The sequence below is a fragment of the Condylura cristata genome, unplaced genomic scaffold, assembly GCF_000260355.1.
Source record: "Condylura cristata isolate star-nosed mole 26May11 unplaced genomic scaffold, ConCri1.0 scaffold00021, whole genome shotgun sequence".
NCBI classification, from domain to species: domain Eukaryota; kingdom Metazoa; phylum Chordata; class Mammalia; order Eulipotyphla; family Talpidae; genus Condylura; species Condylura cristata.
In genome coordinates this window covers 28,374,316-28,391,703 of record NW_004567122.1, presented here as the reverse complement: position 1 = coordinate 28,391,703, position 17,388 = coordinate 28,374,316, and the positions used below count along the sequence as shown (strand labels likewise).

Here is a 17,388-nt window from a genome sequence, read left to right as displayed (position 1 = left end):
CAACACACATTGGGAGAATGCTAACGTAGGACAAGGGGGAAAGATCTAAAGAGCCTCCCCAATCCAGAAAAAAAAACCAACCAACTGAAAAAGCTAAGTGAAATAATCATAAAACGGGGAATCTCCATTTTATTTGCTCCAATAGCAAACTTAACATTGCTTGAGGGGCACTGGGAGGGTGGAGTGGGGAAAAAAAGGTCTAAAGAGAGTAATCAAGTCATACAGCTTCTTTCAGCAAAGGAATATTACAAATGGAAGCACAAGGGAAAATACCTTCTTTTAGGACGAAAGAGCAGCACTGTTACTAGGACCACTTTCCAAAAGCAGTATTTTGATGCGCATTATTGCCCAAGTCTTTGGAATCTGACTAAATCTCCATCTCTCCAGGGCATACATGAGAAAACTCTTTAAAAGATTCCCGATCATGTTTCTCATGCTGTCTTCCCTCCCCACATCCGAAAAGTCTACAAACCAATCCAGAATAGTTCCTAAGTGCACCATCAAGCATTGGCTCAGGGACCTAAAATGTACTAATACCTGACTTTAACTTGCTGGAAGTGAGAGTGACAGCAGGAGAAAAGAGATGGGTAAAAAGTACAGGAAAGAGACCAAATTCGACCACCATAAATAACCAGGATCTCAACACAAGCCTGGCCAACCGGAATACCAGTGCACAAAATGCCTAGGGATGAGAAACAGCCCTCAAAAGTCAAAGGCCCAGTTTTGTCCTGGAGGAAGGGGCTGAAAGAATTAGGCTGTCCTCTCTGCTTGTTTTTCTTTGCAAAGAAGGGAAGACACTGTGGAACACAAGATTGCTTGGGAAAATGGATTATTCTAATAAAACTTTATTTTTTCAAACACAGCCACAGAGGCAGGACCTCATGTTTAACACACACAGACTTATGGATTTTTTTTTTTAATATAAAACAAAGTTTACGAAAATTTTTTTCCACTTTTTGTATTTGTAATCCCATTAGCACAGGGACTTTGGCAGCAGGTGGGAGTGAAGGGCAGCTGGAGCTGCCACTGGGCAGTCACCGGGCACAGGAGGAGAGCACCAGCCTGGGAGTGGCTTCACTCACACACGCAGGAATACTCACCTACTGGTCAGCCACACCACACACACAGCACAGATGCAGATGTCTACCCATTGTCAATCACAGCCCCATAGAGGTGTGCTTCACTCTGGGTAAGCCCAATATGTGAAAATCCAAATAGTCAAAACAGCTAAAGTAAAGGGAGGTTGTTTGCTTTACAAAAGAAGCAATCACAGGCTGCTTTTAAATGGTCAGCAGTCCAAATGCACTGAAAAACTGCATCTGGTTTACACAGAACTGTTGGAATAGATCTACTGTGTAAAGCACAATGAACCACTTCTTGAAAAGGCTTGTCCCAGGGCCACAGGTGCTTAGATCAGGAAGCAAGATGACAGTTTCAGCTAGTTTAAATTTTCTGTCTTAAAAGTAATGGAATTCAAATATGGTACCTATAGACCTTCTCCCCTAAGGATGATACCCTAGGGCCTTGGGGAAGTCAGGGTGGAGACAGAATTACTGCCCTCACTTCTTTAGCTTATAGACCCCATTGGCATAGCCAGTAGCCTATTAGAAGCTGGCACAGCCAATCTGCAGCAGAGAGCCCAGGGATGAGGATGCCCCAGGAGGAAAGAAGCTGGCACCAGGGAAATTATGGCCTAAAGAAGGAGAAGAGCCAGGGGAGGGATGAAACCAAGGATGGGTAACTCCTGGGCTCAGTTTCCCTGGGTTCTCCAGAGAGCCTCTCAGGCCCCTACAGACCTGGTAGCTCACTGGTAATACATAGTAACTAGCAGAAGGGGAGGAGCCCTGGAAGGGTGAAACCTTTGAGGGCCAGAGGATTGAGTAGAAAGGGCACCTCCTCTGGAGTGGAGAGGAGGAGGCTAGGGCCTCCTTGATGTTCCTATCTGACATGCAGGAGGAACTGGAAAATGACAGGCTCAATTCCACAAGGAAGAAAACAGACTACTTTTTAGTCTTCTTCCCTAACATGAGGAACTGGGTCCTATGACACCCTGGGAAAATGAAGTGAAAAGTGCCCTTCTGATGAACAGTAAGAGCAAGTCCAATTTGGTTGTGCAGGGTCTAACCAAAGCTGGACAAAGCCTTGCAAGTGATTATGGCAGCAAGTTCATTATGTATCTCCACCGGTATCAGCCCTACCTAGACTCTTGCAAGTTTTAACCCCATTGCTGCAGCTGTGGGACCTGCTGCCTTGGCTCAATTTATGGGTGAGAAACAAAAAAGGAAATTCAATCCAACAACAACAAACTCACAGCTGCTTCTCACAGTCTTTGCTTAAACATCCTCAGCCAATCCCTTAGTGAGCACCAACCTCCCTGAGGTCTCTCAGGGCCAATTAGAGGCAAATAAACATTTCCTGGCAGGAATGGAAGACAAGCAAACTAGTGAATGCTGACATCCCCTTCCTCTTTCTCAAGCAGATCAGAAAATCTGAATCTTGTAACAATAGGTTTCTCTATAGCCTGTTTCCAAAGGGCAGTGCTGGGGGGAGCTTGCTCATGCCTGTTGGGGACTGAATGCCACTTCTCTTGCTGCAGATTGGCCTTACTAGATGCTAAAGACCTAAAGGAGGCCATCCATCCTTGTTTTTGACTCTTGACTGTCAGAAAAGTGAGGGGGGGGGGGCGGAAGTCCAGTTAGTACAAGGGGAAAAAAATGATGGAGCCCTTCGATCCTGCCTCAATTGCACGCATTTGCATTTACTTAGAGCAAGAGAGGCAGACTGTATATAGCCTAGGCAATCTGATCAGAAAAAAAGGACAGCTCAGAATCAATATGTAGATTTCCCTCCAGTCTCCAACTCTAGGATCTATGCAGTGGGAAGGGGGTGGGCCTGAGGAAAAGAGGTCACAGCACTTAAAATACCCTGCTGTACCCCAAAACAGAATCCTTTGCAGAGCCTGTACTTATGGATTACAAGCCTGGTTCCAGAGCTATTTAGAAAAAAGAAAAATGTGGTGCCCTCCTCTTGACTCCTTGAACAAGCCTGCTGTCTATGAAAACAAGATCCTGGGGGTATCATGATGCTCTGCTGTTAGAGCAACTGCCTTCCTTCCCTAAGGCTATGCAAACACACCTTTTCTCAAGTACACTCCCATGCACACACACACTCTCACACAATTTCTCTGAGGAGGCTGAATTAACCCCCCACCCTGGCCAAATTCTAAGACACAAGTGCCCTTTGAAGCAAAGGGGCTAGTGAAATTCCCCGAGCTGGGGTCAGCTGACCCCTTCCTTCCCTGCCCATTGCTTTTCCAGTGGCAGGGATACTCACACTCAGGGCCGCCATGGGAAGGGTCTGCTCTGGGGCTGTCCCTCCCGCCACCAGCTCCGTTTATCTTGTCCCGGCCAGTCTCTTGGCATGGTCGAGCTTCCTGGAGCGAGATTTCCGGCTGCCCTGAGTCGGAGCCCTCCACTCACCCCCATTCCCAGGCTGCCCCTGGCCTTGGAGCCTCGACACTTGTTAGTAGCCATAAGAGAGTCAGTCTGTGTGGCCCCAGGAAGTAGCCTCTCAGTTTTAGTTCTCCTCAATCAGATTCAAGTCCAGGTCCCCAAAGTCCTGCTGGCACAGTGTCCGCTTGCTCAGCGCCTGTCGCCCCCACCGCACAGCCCCCTCTTCCTCCTCTTCGCTTTCACTCAGCACCTGGGAGGAACCCACAATGGGGCTGCAGGAAGCGGAGAGGGGTGGGGGGCTACAGGCCATAAACCACGGTGGAGAGATGCTGCTGCCTTCCCGGGTTGTTTCTTGGAGACAGACACCTCCTGAGTATGGTTTCTGTCAAATAAACAACAAAATTAGAGAAGGCAAAGAAAGCCATTAACTTCCCGAAACACCCTGGTCCAAGATGTTTCTGTGTTACCCTCTTGGTTACCTTTAAGGCAGGAGTCTTGGACTTTAAGGGTGCTATTTGTGAACTCCCCGATAAATTTGGGAAATTCAGTGTACATGCACAGCTTTCTAAAGAAGGAGCCCACAGTTTTGATCAGATTCAAGGTTAGGAGGTCACTTGTTAGTTCTATTTTGGATGGAATTCCACTTGCTTATTTCACCCTACTGTCAGTATAGAGATCCTAGTACACAACAGGTAAATGTTTGCTTACTGATCGGATAAATGACTCAGTAAGTGAATACATTCTCAAAGAGGTTTGTGACCCAGTGGTCCATAAGAATCTGAAGAAAAAAGGCAAGTGTATACAACCACACTCACACTAGGAAGTCAAACATTTGTCAAACAGAGGATACAGCAGCCTATTCTTCTTAAGCCCTCACAGAGCACTTGAAGCCGTGAAGGGCAAGTGGCCAAACCAGCCGTGCTCATACGTAGAGGCTGTACACTGATGATGGCCCTCTGATATTTATTCATTATTGGAGAGGAAGGCAAGTTCCTTTTGCAGGACAATCTGATATCCCTGTTGGAAGGTTTGACACAAATCTTATTCATGTTTCTCTGGAACCCTCAGTCCCTAAGAGTTTCACAAGACATGGGACTTTCAGTGCTAAAACCAGGGCACTCCTGGGCAGACTGGAATGGCAGCCCTTGAGAGTTTATAGACAGGAGTGCTGGACAGGCTCTGACAGAAGGGTATGGGGCTATAGAGGGGCTCAAGTGTGAAAACAGAACCAAATACCCCTAACTCCCACCCAAGCTTCCTTTGACCTACTGGTCCCACCTGATTCATCTTGTCAAAGTCCAAGGAAGGCCGCAGCCGCCGGGGATCTTCCTCGTGGCGCCGCTTTACTCCAGCTTTGCGGGCATCCAGATCACAAGGCTGTGAGCGGCTTCGGGGAAGGTTGCGCAGGCCTCGAGGTCGCCATGGCAGCTCCGGGGAAGATGCAGGGGAACTCCGGGCAGAGGGCAAGAAGCGGCTTGCCTGTGGGCCCAGGCTGGGTGACAGGGAGAAGCGGCGCTGGGGTGGGCAAGGTGACAGGGACTCAGCATCACTCTCCCAGGAGCCACTTTGGGGGGAGGCAGCGCAGGGTTGAGAGGAATCTTGGGTTAGGGCCAGGCTGAAAAAAGGGGGGCTGTAGGGTCTGTGGGCTGGGGCACATTGAGAAGAGGCACTGGGAGCTTGGAGGAACCTGAGGCTGGAGACCCGCTTCGGGGGGCTCTGGTGAGGCACCTGCGGCCCACCCCCTCCAGCACTGCCCCGATGCTTGATGGGAGTCCACAGCTTGGAGGGGGCGGGCCGCCACACCGGCTGCCAGCGAGACAGGTCCACGGGCACTGAGAGTGAGCGACAGTGCCTCTTGGATGGAGGGGCAGGGGGCACAGGAAGCTTCTCTGGGTCCGGGGGCTCAGGACTTAGGACTTGGGACAGGGGCTGCTCCTTTGGAGAGCTTCCCCGACTGGGTGGTCTGAGGTGCAGACTCAAGCCTGAGGGCTGGTAGCTGAGGTTGAGGCTATCCTGGAACTCAGCACAGGAACAGTGGGGTAGGCCCCTCCAGGAAGCACCTTCTGGAAGGCAGATATAAAAAAACATTAATGCTATCTAACATATTTTTAATCACTTACTATGTATCACACAATGGAATGAGCACTTTATGTGAGATTTCCAAAAAAATCTCATGAGATAGGTTCTATTACTACCCCTGTTGCACAAACTAGAGAAGTTCAGGAACTTGCCCAAAGCCATGTAGTAATCGAATGAACACAGCAGGATCGAACCCTGGTTTGTCTGAGGCTAAGGCAGGCCTTTCAGCCCTTATGCTATACTGTCCCTGTTATGAGGAACCAGCTGAAAGTAAAAACAATCTCATATGTTACCTGCCATTGATTCTCAGAAATAAAAGGAGTCCAGAGAACAAATGTGTGTGTCCTGCTCATTTCTCACTCCACTTTACCTAGCCTAATTTTGCTTCCTCAGTCCCTAGCCTAAGGTTATAAAAGCAGGCCCATGTCTCCCTTAGCTTTTCCCTCTCCCAATGTCAACGGCAACAAGTATCAAGTATGAGGTACCAAGCAGGTAAGAGATCACTTTTATTCCCAGAGAGCAGATGTGGGTGTAGAAGGCCTTTCTTTGTGCTTGGGAAACCCTAAAACTTCAGGCTGTTCATGTCCTGTGTTTGGTCACCCATGCACATTGATTTGCTTTCCCTTAAATCCAAAACCAACTTTTGCATTTAAGGACTAAGAGCTGAAAGGGGAAATGGACAAAAAGAAATGCTCCTCACTCACTGCATTCTAACCCAAACTCTGACTTTTGGGAGGCAGCGCATTAAGTGACAAAGGATCTACTCCTCTGGTTAGTTGGCTGGAAATCTGCAAGGGTTAGATATTTGGAAATGATAAGCATATGAAGTCAGATTTGGTGGAGAACTCATGACACGTCTGGTCAACAGTTCTGCCTCCTATTAATATTCACAAAGATGTGGACCATGTACTTGTATCACAATTCCTGGTTCCCAGCAAGTAGGAGACAGAGGTTGAATGAAAATACTGCTTCCAACTCACTTCCCTTGCCAGGTACCCCAGGAAATGAGATGCAGACTAGTGTAGCAGAATGGGGTTGTACACGAGTAATGCATCCATCTAAATGTCCCTATGATCATATACCCTTTGATTAATTCATCATTTAGGAATTTATACCTCAGGTAGAATTTCAAATGTGAAAAATGACATAATACAAGGTTATTCACTACTGTTTTATGTGTCGTAACAAAATACTGGAAGTAACCTAATGCACACCATTAGGATATTATTTAAGTTATGGTACATCTCTACAACGTAATATGCAGCTACATAAAACAAAGAAATACTCAATATTACATAAGGAGATGGGAAGATTTCCAAGCTGTATTACAATTAAGTAAAAAAAGTACCGGGCCCTCCCTGGTGGCGCAGCGGGTTAAAGCACTGCACTAAAAAGCTTAAGGCAATTCCTCATGAGTTTGATCCCCGCCTGCCTGGGAGGAGATCCACATGGCGGGGCAGACCTCTCCTGACCCGCCCGCTGCTCCCCTCAGCAGTGTACTTCATTGATCTGCCTGTTCTGCTCCCCACTCTATTCCTGATGAATCCTCTCACCCTCCGCATCTCTGGCCTGTATCCCAGTTCTGTATGAATAAATAAATAAATCTTTAAAAAAAAAAAAAAGTACCAAATAAAATATATAGCATGAAACCTTTTATGTTAAAGGAGTAGGAATGAAAACAAACATTTATATTTGCTTCTATAAGCAAATATAAAACAGCTGGTTGGATGGACAATAAACAGTTAATAACAGGAGTTAATTTTAGGTGGTGGGAGCTGGGAGGATAAGAGACAGAAGAATGGAGACTATTCATTATAACATTTTGCTATTGAAGACATTTTTGAACAAAAAGAATTAAAAAAAAAATTTTTTTTTAAAGATTTATTTATGCATACAAGAACTGGGGTATAGGCCAGGGGTGCGGGAAGTGGTGGTAAGAGTATTCACCAGAGATACAGTGATGAGCGAACAGGCAGATTAAGTGAAATACACTGCTGAGGGGAGCAGCAGGCAGACAGGAGAGGTCTGCTGCACCATGTGAGTAGCGCCTTGGCTGGGGATTGAACTTGTGCTGCAGTGACTGCTGATAGCTTCCTGGAGCTGTGACCAGGCAGGCTCAAATTCTTAAATTTTGAATGATGTAAATGTACTACCTATTCAAAAATTAGATTATAAAAATCCTCACAATGTTAGCGAGTAAACTAAACAGACAACTTTCATGGTGGGACAGAAGTATCAACTGCTGGTGATCCTGGCAAAAAGGCTGTAGAAGAAAACTAGTCACAGAAAAATCAATGCTAGAAATATGTGGATGAAGGCATAGGCATACACGCATACACACAGATAATGCCTTACCAGACACAAGCTGGAAAGGGTTCCCACAGTTGGAGATGTCTGCATGGTCAGGCAAAGGCTGGGAGAGAGAGAATATCCATGATTCAGGTTCAAGGACACAGATTTCCAGGAAGCCCTCTTCAGCTCACCCCTGCAACATTTATGGGCTATAGGAATGTTAGGGACTCCTAAGTATTCTCTTTTTGTTTTCCCAAAGTTAGTAAAATAATCCACCTTTCAACTTCTCAAACCCTTCTCCACCCAAGTTTTGGTGTCCCTTCTCTATCAGTGGAAAAATCCCTGCCCCCTTCCTTTTGGGCTGGGTTTTGAGCCATTAGTGGGCTCTTTCAGTATAAGTACCATGACTCATACAGCACAGGACAAGGGTAAGTAGTAGCAACAAACAGCCTCAGAAAAAAGGGGGAAGGGGCCGTGGAGAAGCAGGAAGACTGGCATTTTACCAGACTGATGCTGAAGCGTGTGCATTTCAGCTCATCCAGAGTCTGCTTCTGTAGCTGCTCAGTGATCAGGGTTATCATGATTCTCCCCAGGATTTGACTTGCACACTTTGGAGCAAATGATGGATGTCTTCCCTGTCGTTCTTCCAGACCTCACTCGTGAGCCGTCTTCTGCCACTGCAGCACCATTCTAGCACCATGGGGACTTCCCTCTCCAGTCATGCCTGCTGAGTCTGCCAATTACAGAGGGACCAGCCCCAAGTGATATTAGACATGTACCTGGTCCAGAGATGGAAAATGCATGGCACACATACCACAGCATCCCTATGCCAGGCCTCTGGCAGACATCATCAGTTGATCATAGCTCTTTCCTGCTAAGCCTAAACACAGCCTCAAACGTTCTAAACTTGGCACTCCAGATATCCAGTAAAATGAACTGGAGTGAGCAGGCAAATTGAAACCTAATGCTGATACTAACTTGGGCATTCTCTGCTCCGTCTACCCAGAATACCAGCGCCACTTTTAAAACAGTCCAAGTGAGACAGAGTAATGCCCAAATGGTCACTTTCACCCTGATTAGCCTGATGTTTTCCTTATCTTCTAGTCAGAAGCAGAGAGGTACCCTTTTCCTAAACTATATAGATAATAATAGGGACAGGGAAGAGAAATGGATGTAGGAAAAGTGTACTTCAGATCAATGAGCCAACAGGGTTTCATGTTCTCCTGCACAACTGATATATTACTGTTCTCCAACAGATACTATAAAAGTTTTCTTACAATGCAAAGAGGACAAGTAAATTCCAATTACATTTCAACTTTACAGATGTTAAAAACAACTCCATGATTTCACTCAACTAAGCTTTTAGACTGATCTGACTCAAACACCAACAATATAATTAATCAAGACTACCAGTGCCAATTTTGGTAGACACAAACTAATTCTTAGGAGAACACGTTTCAAAAGGCCACACAACTGCCTAAGAGGCCTTACTTAAAAGATGAGGGGAGATTAACCTTGGGTCTCAATACAGTTCTGCCTATTCCCACAAATGACCAGCAGGCAGACAGCTCCGGCGATGGTACAGGCAGCATTCACTAGTGTAGTGAACAAACTATCAAGATATCTCAATATGAATGGAGTTTGCTGATCTAGTCATGACAATCCTATCACATTCTTGGCCTTGGTTTATCAGTAAGTAAAATGGGTAGAATGCTCTTAATCTGTCACTTAAATATGATAACCCAAAATGCCATACTGTAAAAAACCATACCATCTGGCATGAACAAATCCCTAGTTCACATAGACTGCTGTTTCTCACTCCTTTTGTCTACTGCTGTACAAAGCCTCAGAATGCCACAAGTGATGCTATCATTAAGATGAAAAAGGCAATCAGGTTTATCTGTTTGGCTGGATACCAACCTTCCTTACCCGCATACCAAGAGAAGCCCAAAAGGGTTCTTTCTGTGACCTTGGGGGTAGATTGCACTATTTTTGCAAGAAGGAATTGTCTGTACCTCATTCCCACCTCAGAGGGAGGCCACAAGGAAAAGCAAAGAAATATATGGGATATACTTGGACTTCTTTGAGAAAAAAGTGTGGAAGAAGTCAATCATCATTTTAGTCAACTATCATTTTCATGCATAATTATGATTACCACCTTGAACTAAGTTCCAGCTTCCTTCCAGCTTCCTTCAGCTGTTTCTGATCTTGTAGGAGAAGCTAAAGCTATATCACTTCTGCTCTTGGTTTCTTAACTCTGCCCTCAAAGATCAACCAGAAAGGGAACCTAACTGCAGGCTTTTACCCCAGAGATCTCAGGCCCTAGGCTGACCAGCCTTGAGGAAGAATGAAGCAAACTCTTTCAAGCTTTTCAGAAGGTGTTTGGCCAAACAGCAAACTCTCAGCCCACTCTGGGATCAAGTAAAGAGAGTGATTTTGTGTTTTTTTGCATTTTAATTGTTGGGATGTGGCCACACACGGCGGTAATTGGAACAATGCAACTACCACCACGCAACTGATACTCTCAGCCTGAGTTTCCTAAAACAGGCCAGGCTGAGAAGGGGAACAGAACGGAAGCCATAAGGAATCAAACCAGGACACAAAAGAAGGCGAACCAGCTCCGCGAGGGGCCTCCTCTTTCTCAAGCAGGCATTGAAAAAAGTGTAAGAAGCCCTCTCTTGCCCGCCTTCCTTCCCCTTCCATTTTGTGTATCCGAGGGGCAGAAACAGCTCTGAATGTTCACTAAACAAGTTAAAACTTCTCAGCTTAACAACTGGCACTGGGCTGAAGCCTCCAAGGAGCAGCAGGCCGTTAGGCCCTTTCTACAACCCTACCAGGCCCAACTCTCAATCCAGGCTTTCCCTCCACTACCAGCCCCCTAAAATAAAGATTGGACCTCAACCCCATCTCCTATTGGGCAGCAGTCACCCCTGACACTATGGTTTTAGGGATGTGGAGGTTGTGCTGAAACGTGGAGCACCTAGGACCAAGTCGGGCCAAGGGGGAGGAGAGTCACAAATCCCCTGGGGACCTTCTCCTCCAGGTCCCAGCCCCACACCTCCAGGGTAGACAGAAGGAAAACATGAGGGAGGTAGGGAGGTTGTGAACAGGTAAGTGAGGACCTGACCGCTCTTCCTCCATATGGTTCTGGTGGGGATAGGGGTGACAAGTGGGGAGCACCCCTCCCCCCACTCCAATGAAGAAGCAAAAGACTAGGCCCCCTCCAATCTTCAACCTCTTCCTCCACTGCCCCTGCCTGTCCCCGCGGGGTGGGGCATGGGGCATCCGCTGGCCCGGAGGGGTGGGGGGTGCTCCAGGGCTCACTCAAGGGGGTTGTCGCTCGCCTCTTCCCAATCAGCTTCCATCATCTGGCCGCGGGAAGCAAACTCAGGGCGCAGGAGATGGTGAGGGTCTGGGACTTAGCACTCCACCACCCCCTCCCCCACCGGGTCCCGTGCTCTCCCGGCGGAGGCGGCCAGCGAAGCCAAGCCGCGCGGGCGGCCAGGCTGGGGGAGGGGGAAGTGGGAAAGAGGGAGGGACGGTCGAGGTGCCCGCCCCGAGGCCCCAGCGCCACCTGCCCTCCGCCACCTACCGCGGCTCCTCCAGCTCCCTGGGCCGCGGCCGGAGCAGCTCTGAGCGCTCCGTTCGCCCCACGGTGCCCTTAAAAAGCGCCAGCGCAAACCAACGGGCTCCCGAGGAGAGTGAGGGACCAACTCCGGTTCTCAGAATCCCTCTGAGGCGCCTGCGGAAGCTCAAGCCCCGCGTCGCGTCTCGCTCAAAGTCCTTCTTGTATAGCGCCGTCGGAAATGAGGCTGACGCCCTAATTTAGGAATGGGGTTCGTTCCTTCCCTACAGAGTCACCCCTCTAAAATATGGCAGTAGGTAGACGGGCCCAGATGGAGACACGTCTCCAAACCCGCGGGGGAGGCCGTGTCGGACGAAGGTAAACAAAGCCTTTGTCCCAGCCATTCATTCCCACTAGGGCCCAGGCAAAGCCCCCCACTCGTTCCGGGCCGCGAAAACGAGTTAGCCAAAGCTCCTCTCACCTGCCCTCGCATCCCGCCTAGCGCCGCCGCCTCCTCGACGGAGTCCCCCTTCCCCCAGCAGAAGACTCGTCCGCGGCGTGAAGGCTTCTGGGAAACGTAGTCCAAGCGCCGATTATAGGGCCTACTCTGAGTCCCAAGTGCCCCTTTTCCAGCTGCCGGATCGATTCGAACCGTATAAACCCGGGATTGGTAACGGTTGCTGGGCTGTGTCCACTAGGTTCTGTAACTATCGTTCACTCAGAACACTTTGTAAAGCTGAGGAGGGCCCAGGGCTGTTCACTCCTTTTCCTCCCTCAACGCCCCCCCACCCAAGCAGGATGAGGTAATGGGATTGTGATTATGACATCATAGGCGGTTCAGTTGCTTGCGTGAAGGGGGGCGGGGAGTACGGTGGTTACAACTGGACCACTTTCCTTAAAACAGAAAGGGAGGGAGGGAGGGAAGAAACAGGCAGATGGGAAAAGGATGTTGATGGCGCTATGTTTACTCTTTAAGAATAGGAAATCAGCTTTTATTAAAGCTCCACCACCACAACCTCCCATCTCTGCTAAAGTTTAAATCCTTTTTGAAGAGACAATGTAGACAGTAGGTGGAAGAGGTTGGAGTAGAGTTAGTTGATTTCTGACTCTTACGTAAATTTGAGTCTCAGTTCTCCAAAGGTTCATGGAGACAGTGCAAAAAAGAAAACGGAGAGGTTTTAAACAATGCTTTCATGTTGTGATCATTTTGTAGGGCAGAGTTTAAGATTTTTAATTATCGGGAAATGGCAATAATGCAATTATCTTTACCTACAGTTAGCAACAAGTCCCTTGGAAGACATCTGTTTTCGCTAAATATCTTGTGCTCCACTCAAGTCTGGGACACACAGATAAGTATTAGCAGCTAGAAAGTAGAGCCATTGGTAGTGTTACAGGGTAACCCAGCGTGAACTGGGTCGCCTGTCTATGGGTCCTACAGGCACACGCTGGGCTGCTCCGTGACAGTAGAGGTCTTCTCGCAGAGCCAGGCAGGCAGCCCTGTAGTCTGCAAACTGAAAAATAGTAGAGGAAAAGTGAGGTACTTATCCAGAAAATGGTGGTGGAGGTCAGATGCACAGTACATTTCTTTGCTCTGCATATTTCCCCTTGGGAAAAGGGTAGGAGCAGGAGCAAGGCTAATGAAGTTTCCAATAACTACTATCTTGGAGTACTTATTGTGCTACATTATTTTATTATTTTTTAAAAGATTTATTTATGCATACAAGAACTGGAGTACAGGCCAGAGGTTGGGGGATGGGGGTGGGTAGTGAGGGGGGTGGTGTGAGATGATTCACCAGAGACAGTGAGGAGCAGAACAGGCAGGTCGACTGAAATGTGCTGCTGAGGGGAGCAGTGGGTGAGACAGGAAAGGTGTGTGACAGGAAGATCGGCTGTGCCATGTGGATCAGCTCCCTGGCCAGGGATGGAACTCATGCGGCAGTTGCAGACATGCAACAATCTCTTAGTGCTGAAACCCAACCCCTTGTGACACCAGGGAGGTCCCCATTGTGCTACATGCTTTAAATAGGTTCTCATTTTTGCTTACAATCATCAAATAAGTTACAATCTCCTTATTTAACAGGTGAAAGAAGTGGAGAGGTTAAGTGACAGCTCATGTTCTGGGCAAAGGTTCTGTTAACATGCAGTCTGGGGTTTTAAAAGCCCTTGGTTTTAACTACTAGTTGACCCCCTTTTTACAGTTAAGCACACTATGGAAGTTAAATAATTGTGTACAAGAAGTTTACTTAGTATTGGCTCATTTGTGGGACGTTGAATGAAGCTAAGATTTAAAAACAAAAAACTGCCTGCAAATCAGGTTTTAAGCCTCACTTCAAAGGATGATTATACCCCTTTAATAAAATATAAATAGCCCACTGCAGCTCAACACCTTCCTCAAATTCCTAACTATAATTAAATATGTAATTCCATTAAATACCATATATATATATATTTACATAATATCCTGCTATTTCTTCCTGCTATCCCATTTTCCTTTTTGTTCTTGGGCTACTACCTTGAACCCTATCTTAATTATGACATCATAGACCAGACCCCAACTCTGATTCTGCTCCAATAGATTTCAGCAGTGAATACTACCTGGGCTCTTTTCTGGTCTCCATCCAAATTCTCTGAGAGTTCTAAGACCTGGAGACAGTTGTCAAAGAAGTCATTCAAAGGAATGAAATCCATTGACTCTTAAGAAACTTTCCACTTCCTGCCTGGGTTGATAGCAGTCACAGGAACTTGTAGTTCATTCAGATGCTCTGTGAAAGCTTTGCAAAGTGGAGAGAAGGGCTCAGTCCACAACTCATGGAAGTAACAGGAATAGAGCTCATACTTCTCTGCTCTCCTGTCTCCAGTGATAACTGGAGATGTCCCAGGAACCTAAGACTCTTCCCACTGACTGACCTGGGCATCCCAGGAGTGATGGCTGTTCCTCTTCTTTGGTGTGTGAGTGTGAAGTTCTGATTACCTTTATGACTTGACAAAGACAAATGTGTGTCAGAGAGAGGTCAAGGCAAAGGGGAGAGATTGTCACAGTCCATCATGGAGACTCATTAAGGATTCCCTAATAATGAGGTAATGTTTATGCCCTCATTCAACAAAAAAAGTAAATCTTTAGATCAAAAACTAAAGCTTCCAACTCCCTAATATCTTTCCTTCTAGGAAGGGTAAATTAGATATCAGAAGTCAAGATAAATATAGAAGACAGTGCTGGACATTCTTTTAAAATACTTTCTACCTTTTGTACATTTAGTTTGTATGCATACATGCATGCATGACTTTGTATGTATGTATACATACATACATTTCACATAATTAGGCAAATATGTTGCTATCAGCCAGGTTAGCTAGAGGAGTGAGGTAAAAATAGTCACTACCAAGCACAGAGTTATAAAAAGTCTTATAGGCAAGTATCACTTGTTCAATTTGAAAAAAAATCTTGGAAACTTTGGGATTAGGTTACAGATGAATTTGTCATAGTGATGGTGCAACTTTGTGAGGACACTCAGATCCTAGTATTATCCATCATTTGACACTGGTCCATAGCCACTTAGATGACATTTCTGTGACTGCACTGACTTGGGTACCTACTACAGAAAGTACTAGCCATGCACTTTCTATAACCTATTTGTTTTTGAAGCTTCTGCAGGACAACTTCATCTGTCTCTACCTCTCACCTTTTGGGAAATACACAGTGATTACAGTCACTAAAGCAGAAACCAGTTCATCCCATTCTCTCCTAATTCCCAGTCTGATTTTGAGACTTCTCTGGCATGGCAAGCACCTTATGCTGACCCATCTGGGGAAGCAGATTCTACACATGGAAGGGGTATGGGTATAGGCTAAAACCCAAGACTACATTGCATCTCACAGCCCCTATCACCACTAAGGTCCTTTCACGGGTTATGAGTGCATTTCTATCAACATGAGATCAACCTTGATAATTCCTAGGACCCACTATAGAGCTATTGAGTCATCATTTGAGTGGTGGTGGTGGGGTTGCCTTTAAAAGAACTTTCAAGTTATTTTAAACTTTTTTTTCATTGTTATAAACAATTTCAGATATACAAAGAATAACATAATGCTTCACAATTCACACGAAGGTTCCAGGACACCAGTTGTATCTGCATCAACAGGGAGCTTGTTAAATAAGTCACTGAGTTGAGAGATACCCATTATAACATGAGTCCCAGGGGTTGTGGTAGGTACATTAGCCACGAGGGCACTGATATATTGGAGTCCCAGTTATCAACCATCCAGTGTTGGCCTATCTTGTTTCATCTATACCTACTTCCATACCCACAGGGTTACTTAAGAGCAAATCCCTAACATTAAAAGAACATTTTAACAAAAAAGATTTATTTCTTTATGCATACGAAAACTGGAGTACAGACCAGAGGTACAGGGGATGAGAGGATTCACCAGAGACAAAGTAGGGCACAGAACAGACAGGTCTACTGAAATACACTGCTGAGGGGTGCAGCAGGCGGGTCAGGAGAGGTCTGCCACACGAAGTGGGGTAACTTCCTGGCTGGGAATTTAACTCCACGCTGCAGTGGCTGCAGTGGCTGCAGATAGGTTCACAGTGCTGTGCACTATGGCACACAATCTGTTGCACCACCAGGGAGGGCCCCTAAAAAGGCATTTTTAATATCACCTACTCAGTGTTTAAATTTTCATGAGTAACCAAAGTTTGGAATTCTTCCAGCTGTATCAAGAAGCTTCAACTCCCCTACTTTATCTGAAAAGGAATTTCCTTTACTGCAATAAGCATAACAGCATCTCAGATGGTGTTGGCCCAAAAGGAACACCAAACTAGGAATGTCCTTAGACGGGACCAAGGCTGGTCGAATAAACACGCACATGTAATCGCCCAACAGCCGCATCAGCCCCACCATCAGCCATTATCATCACCCACATGTATCGCCCATCAGCCACATCAGCCTCACCATCAGCCACCATCATCGCACATACACACACACAAACACACACACGTATAGCCCATCAGCCACATCAGCCTCACCTTCAGCCATCATCATCACACACACATACACACGTATCGCCCATCAGCCACATCAGCCCCACCATCAGCCATCATCATACACACACACACACACACACACACACACACACACACACACACGTATCGCCCCATCATCAGCCACAAAAACAAGTAAATGCTCCCTTTGCAGCGGGAGCTACTAAAACTAAAAGAGAAACGTACAAGTCAGAACAGAGGAGGAAGCAAGGAAAAGGAAATGTTTAAACGTTAGATTTCACCTAATTTAACCTCTCGCGGTACCATCATAACCCAGCAATTGTAGCAAGAAAGGAACTATTTAAATATCCCGGGACTGAGAGGCGGAGCGGAGGGAGCCCTCAGTTTGTATGTGGTGATTGGCTAGAGGAACAGCCAATCATGCGCCAGGTTCGTCGTGGGGCGAGGTTTATCCAGCAGCTAGCCCAACGCGGGTTTATGGTACGACCCACACGATTGGCTCAGGGAGTTTGGGCGGGTGCGCGAAGATTGGCTGCGGTCAACTCAGGGGCGAAAGGGCTAGATCGTAGGCGGAAGGTTTGAATTCGAGGGCCGTGACTGTTGTTTCTCGTCTAGAGACGTGCTGGAGGGTCGCTTGGTCCTGTCAGCTTCAGAAGCACAACGGTAGCCTGGTTAATGGCCCCCTTTCCTCATGGTTCCCTTCCTTCTGTTTGAGTCTCCTATTGTATCTGGCCCACATCCACCTCCTTTTCTCCCGAAAGCAAGGCTCAGACTCCAACCTGAGGTAAGTCCAGAGCTGCCTTAGTCGGAATCGCGTAGACCCCGCGGTCTCCTTAGGGTCCGGTGAGAGAACCTGTAAATGCAACTTCGGCGTTACCACGACGCTACTGGGCGTTACGGCGAAGGAGGCGGCCTGAGTTCCTTCCAGTGTGGAGTCACCAGCTGTGTGTCCCCCAAACAAATCAAAACTCCATTTCTGTTCCATCTTTAACTCCTTC

At 46.9% G+C, this 17,388-nt stretch overlaps 1 protein-coding gene across 1 annotated transcript; it reads right to left on the bottom strand.

The window, feature by feature from the left end:
* Window positions 1–829: 829 nt before the first annotated feature.
* FAM53C (family with sequence similarity 53, member C) lies at window positions 830–11,496 on the bottom strand. The gene is made up of 5 exons (XM_004686771.2): window positions 11,416–11,496; window positions 8,327–8,556; window positions 7,887–7,944; window positions 4,731–5,515; window positions 830–3,834 (listed from the first exon to the last, which is right to left on the bottom strand). The coding sequence occupies exons 2-5, from the start codon at window positions 8,402–8,404 to the stop codon at window positions 3,577–3,579; spliced, it is 1,179 nt and encodes a 392-aa protein (XP_004686828.1). The 5' UTR covers window positions 8,405–8,556; window positions 11,416–11,496; the 3' UTR covers window positions 830–3,576.
* Between the last annotated feature and the right edge of the window lie 5,892 nt (window positions 11,497–17,388).

Excerpts from the sequence above, each read along its gene's own strand:
- FAM53C (XM_004686771.2), bottom strand. The coding sequence starts at position 8,404 with ATGATAACCCTGATCACTGAGCAGCTACAGAAGCAGACTCTGGATGAG. Across the intron at positions 7,945-8,326 it reads CACGCTTCAGCATCAGTCTG|CCTTTGCCTGACCATGCAGA; the intron begins GTAAAATGCCAG and ends TCTCTCTCCCAG. Across the intron at positions 5,516-7,886 it reads CCCTTTCCAGCTTGTGTCTG|AAGGTGCTTCCTGGAGGGGC; the intron begins GTAAGGCATTAT and ends TCTGCCTTCCAG.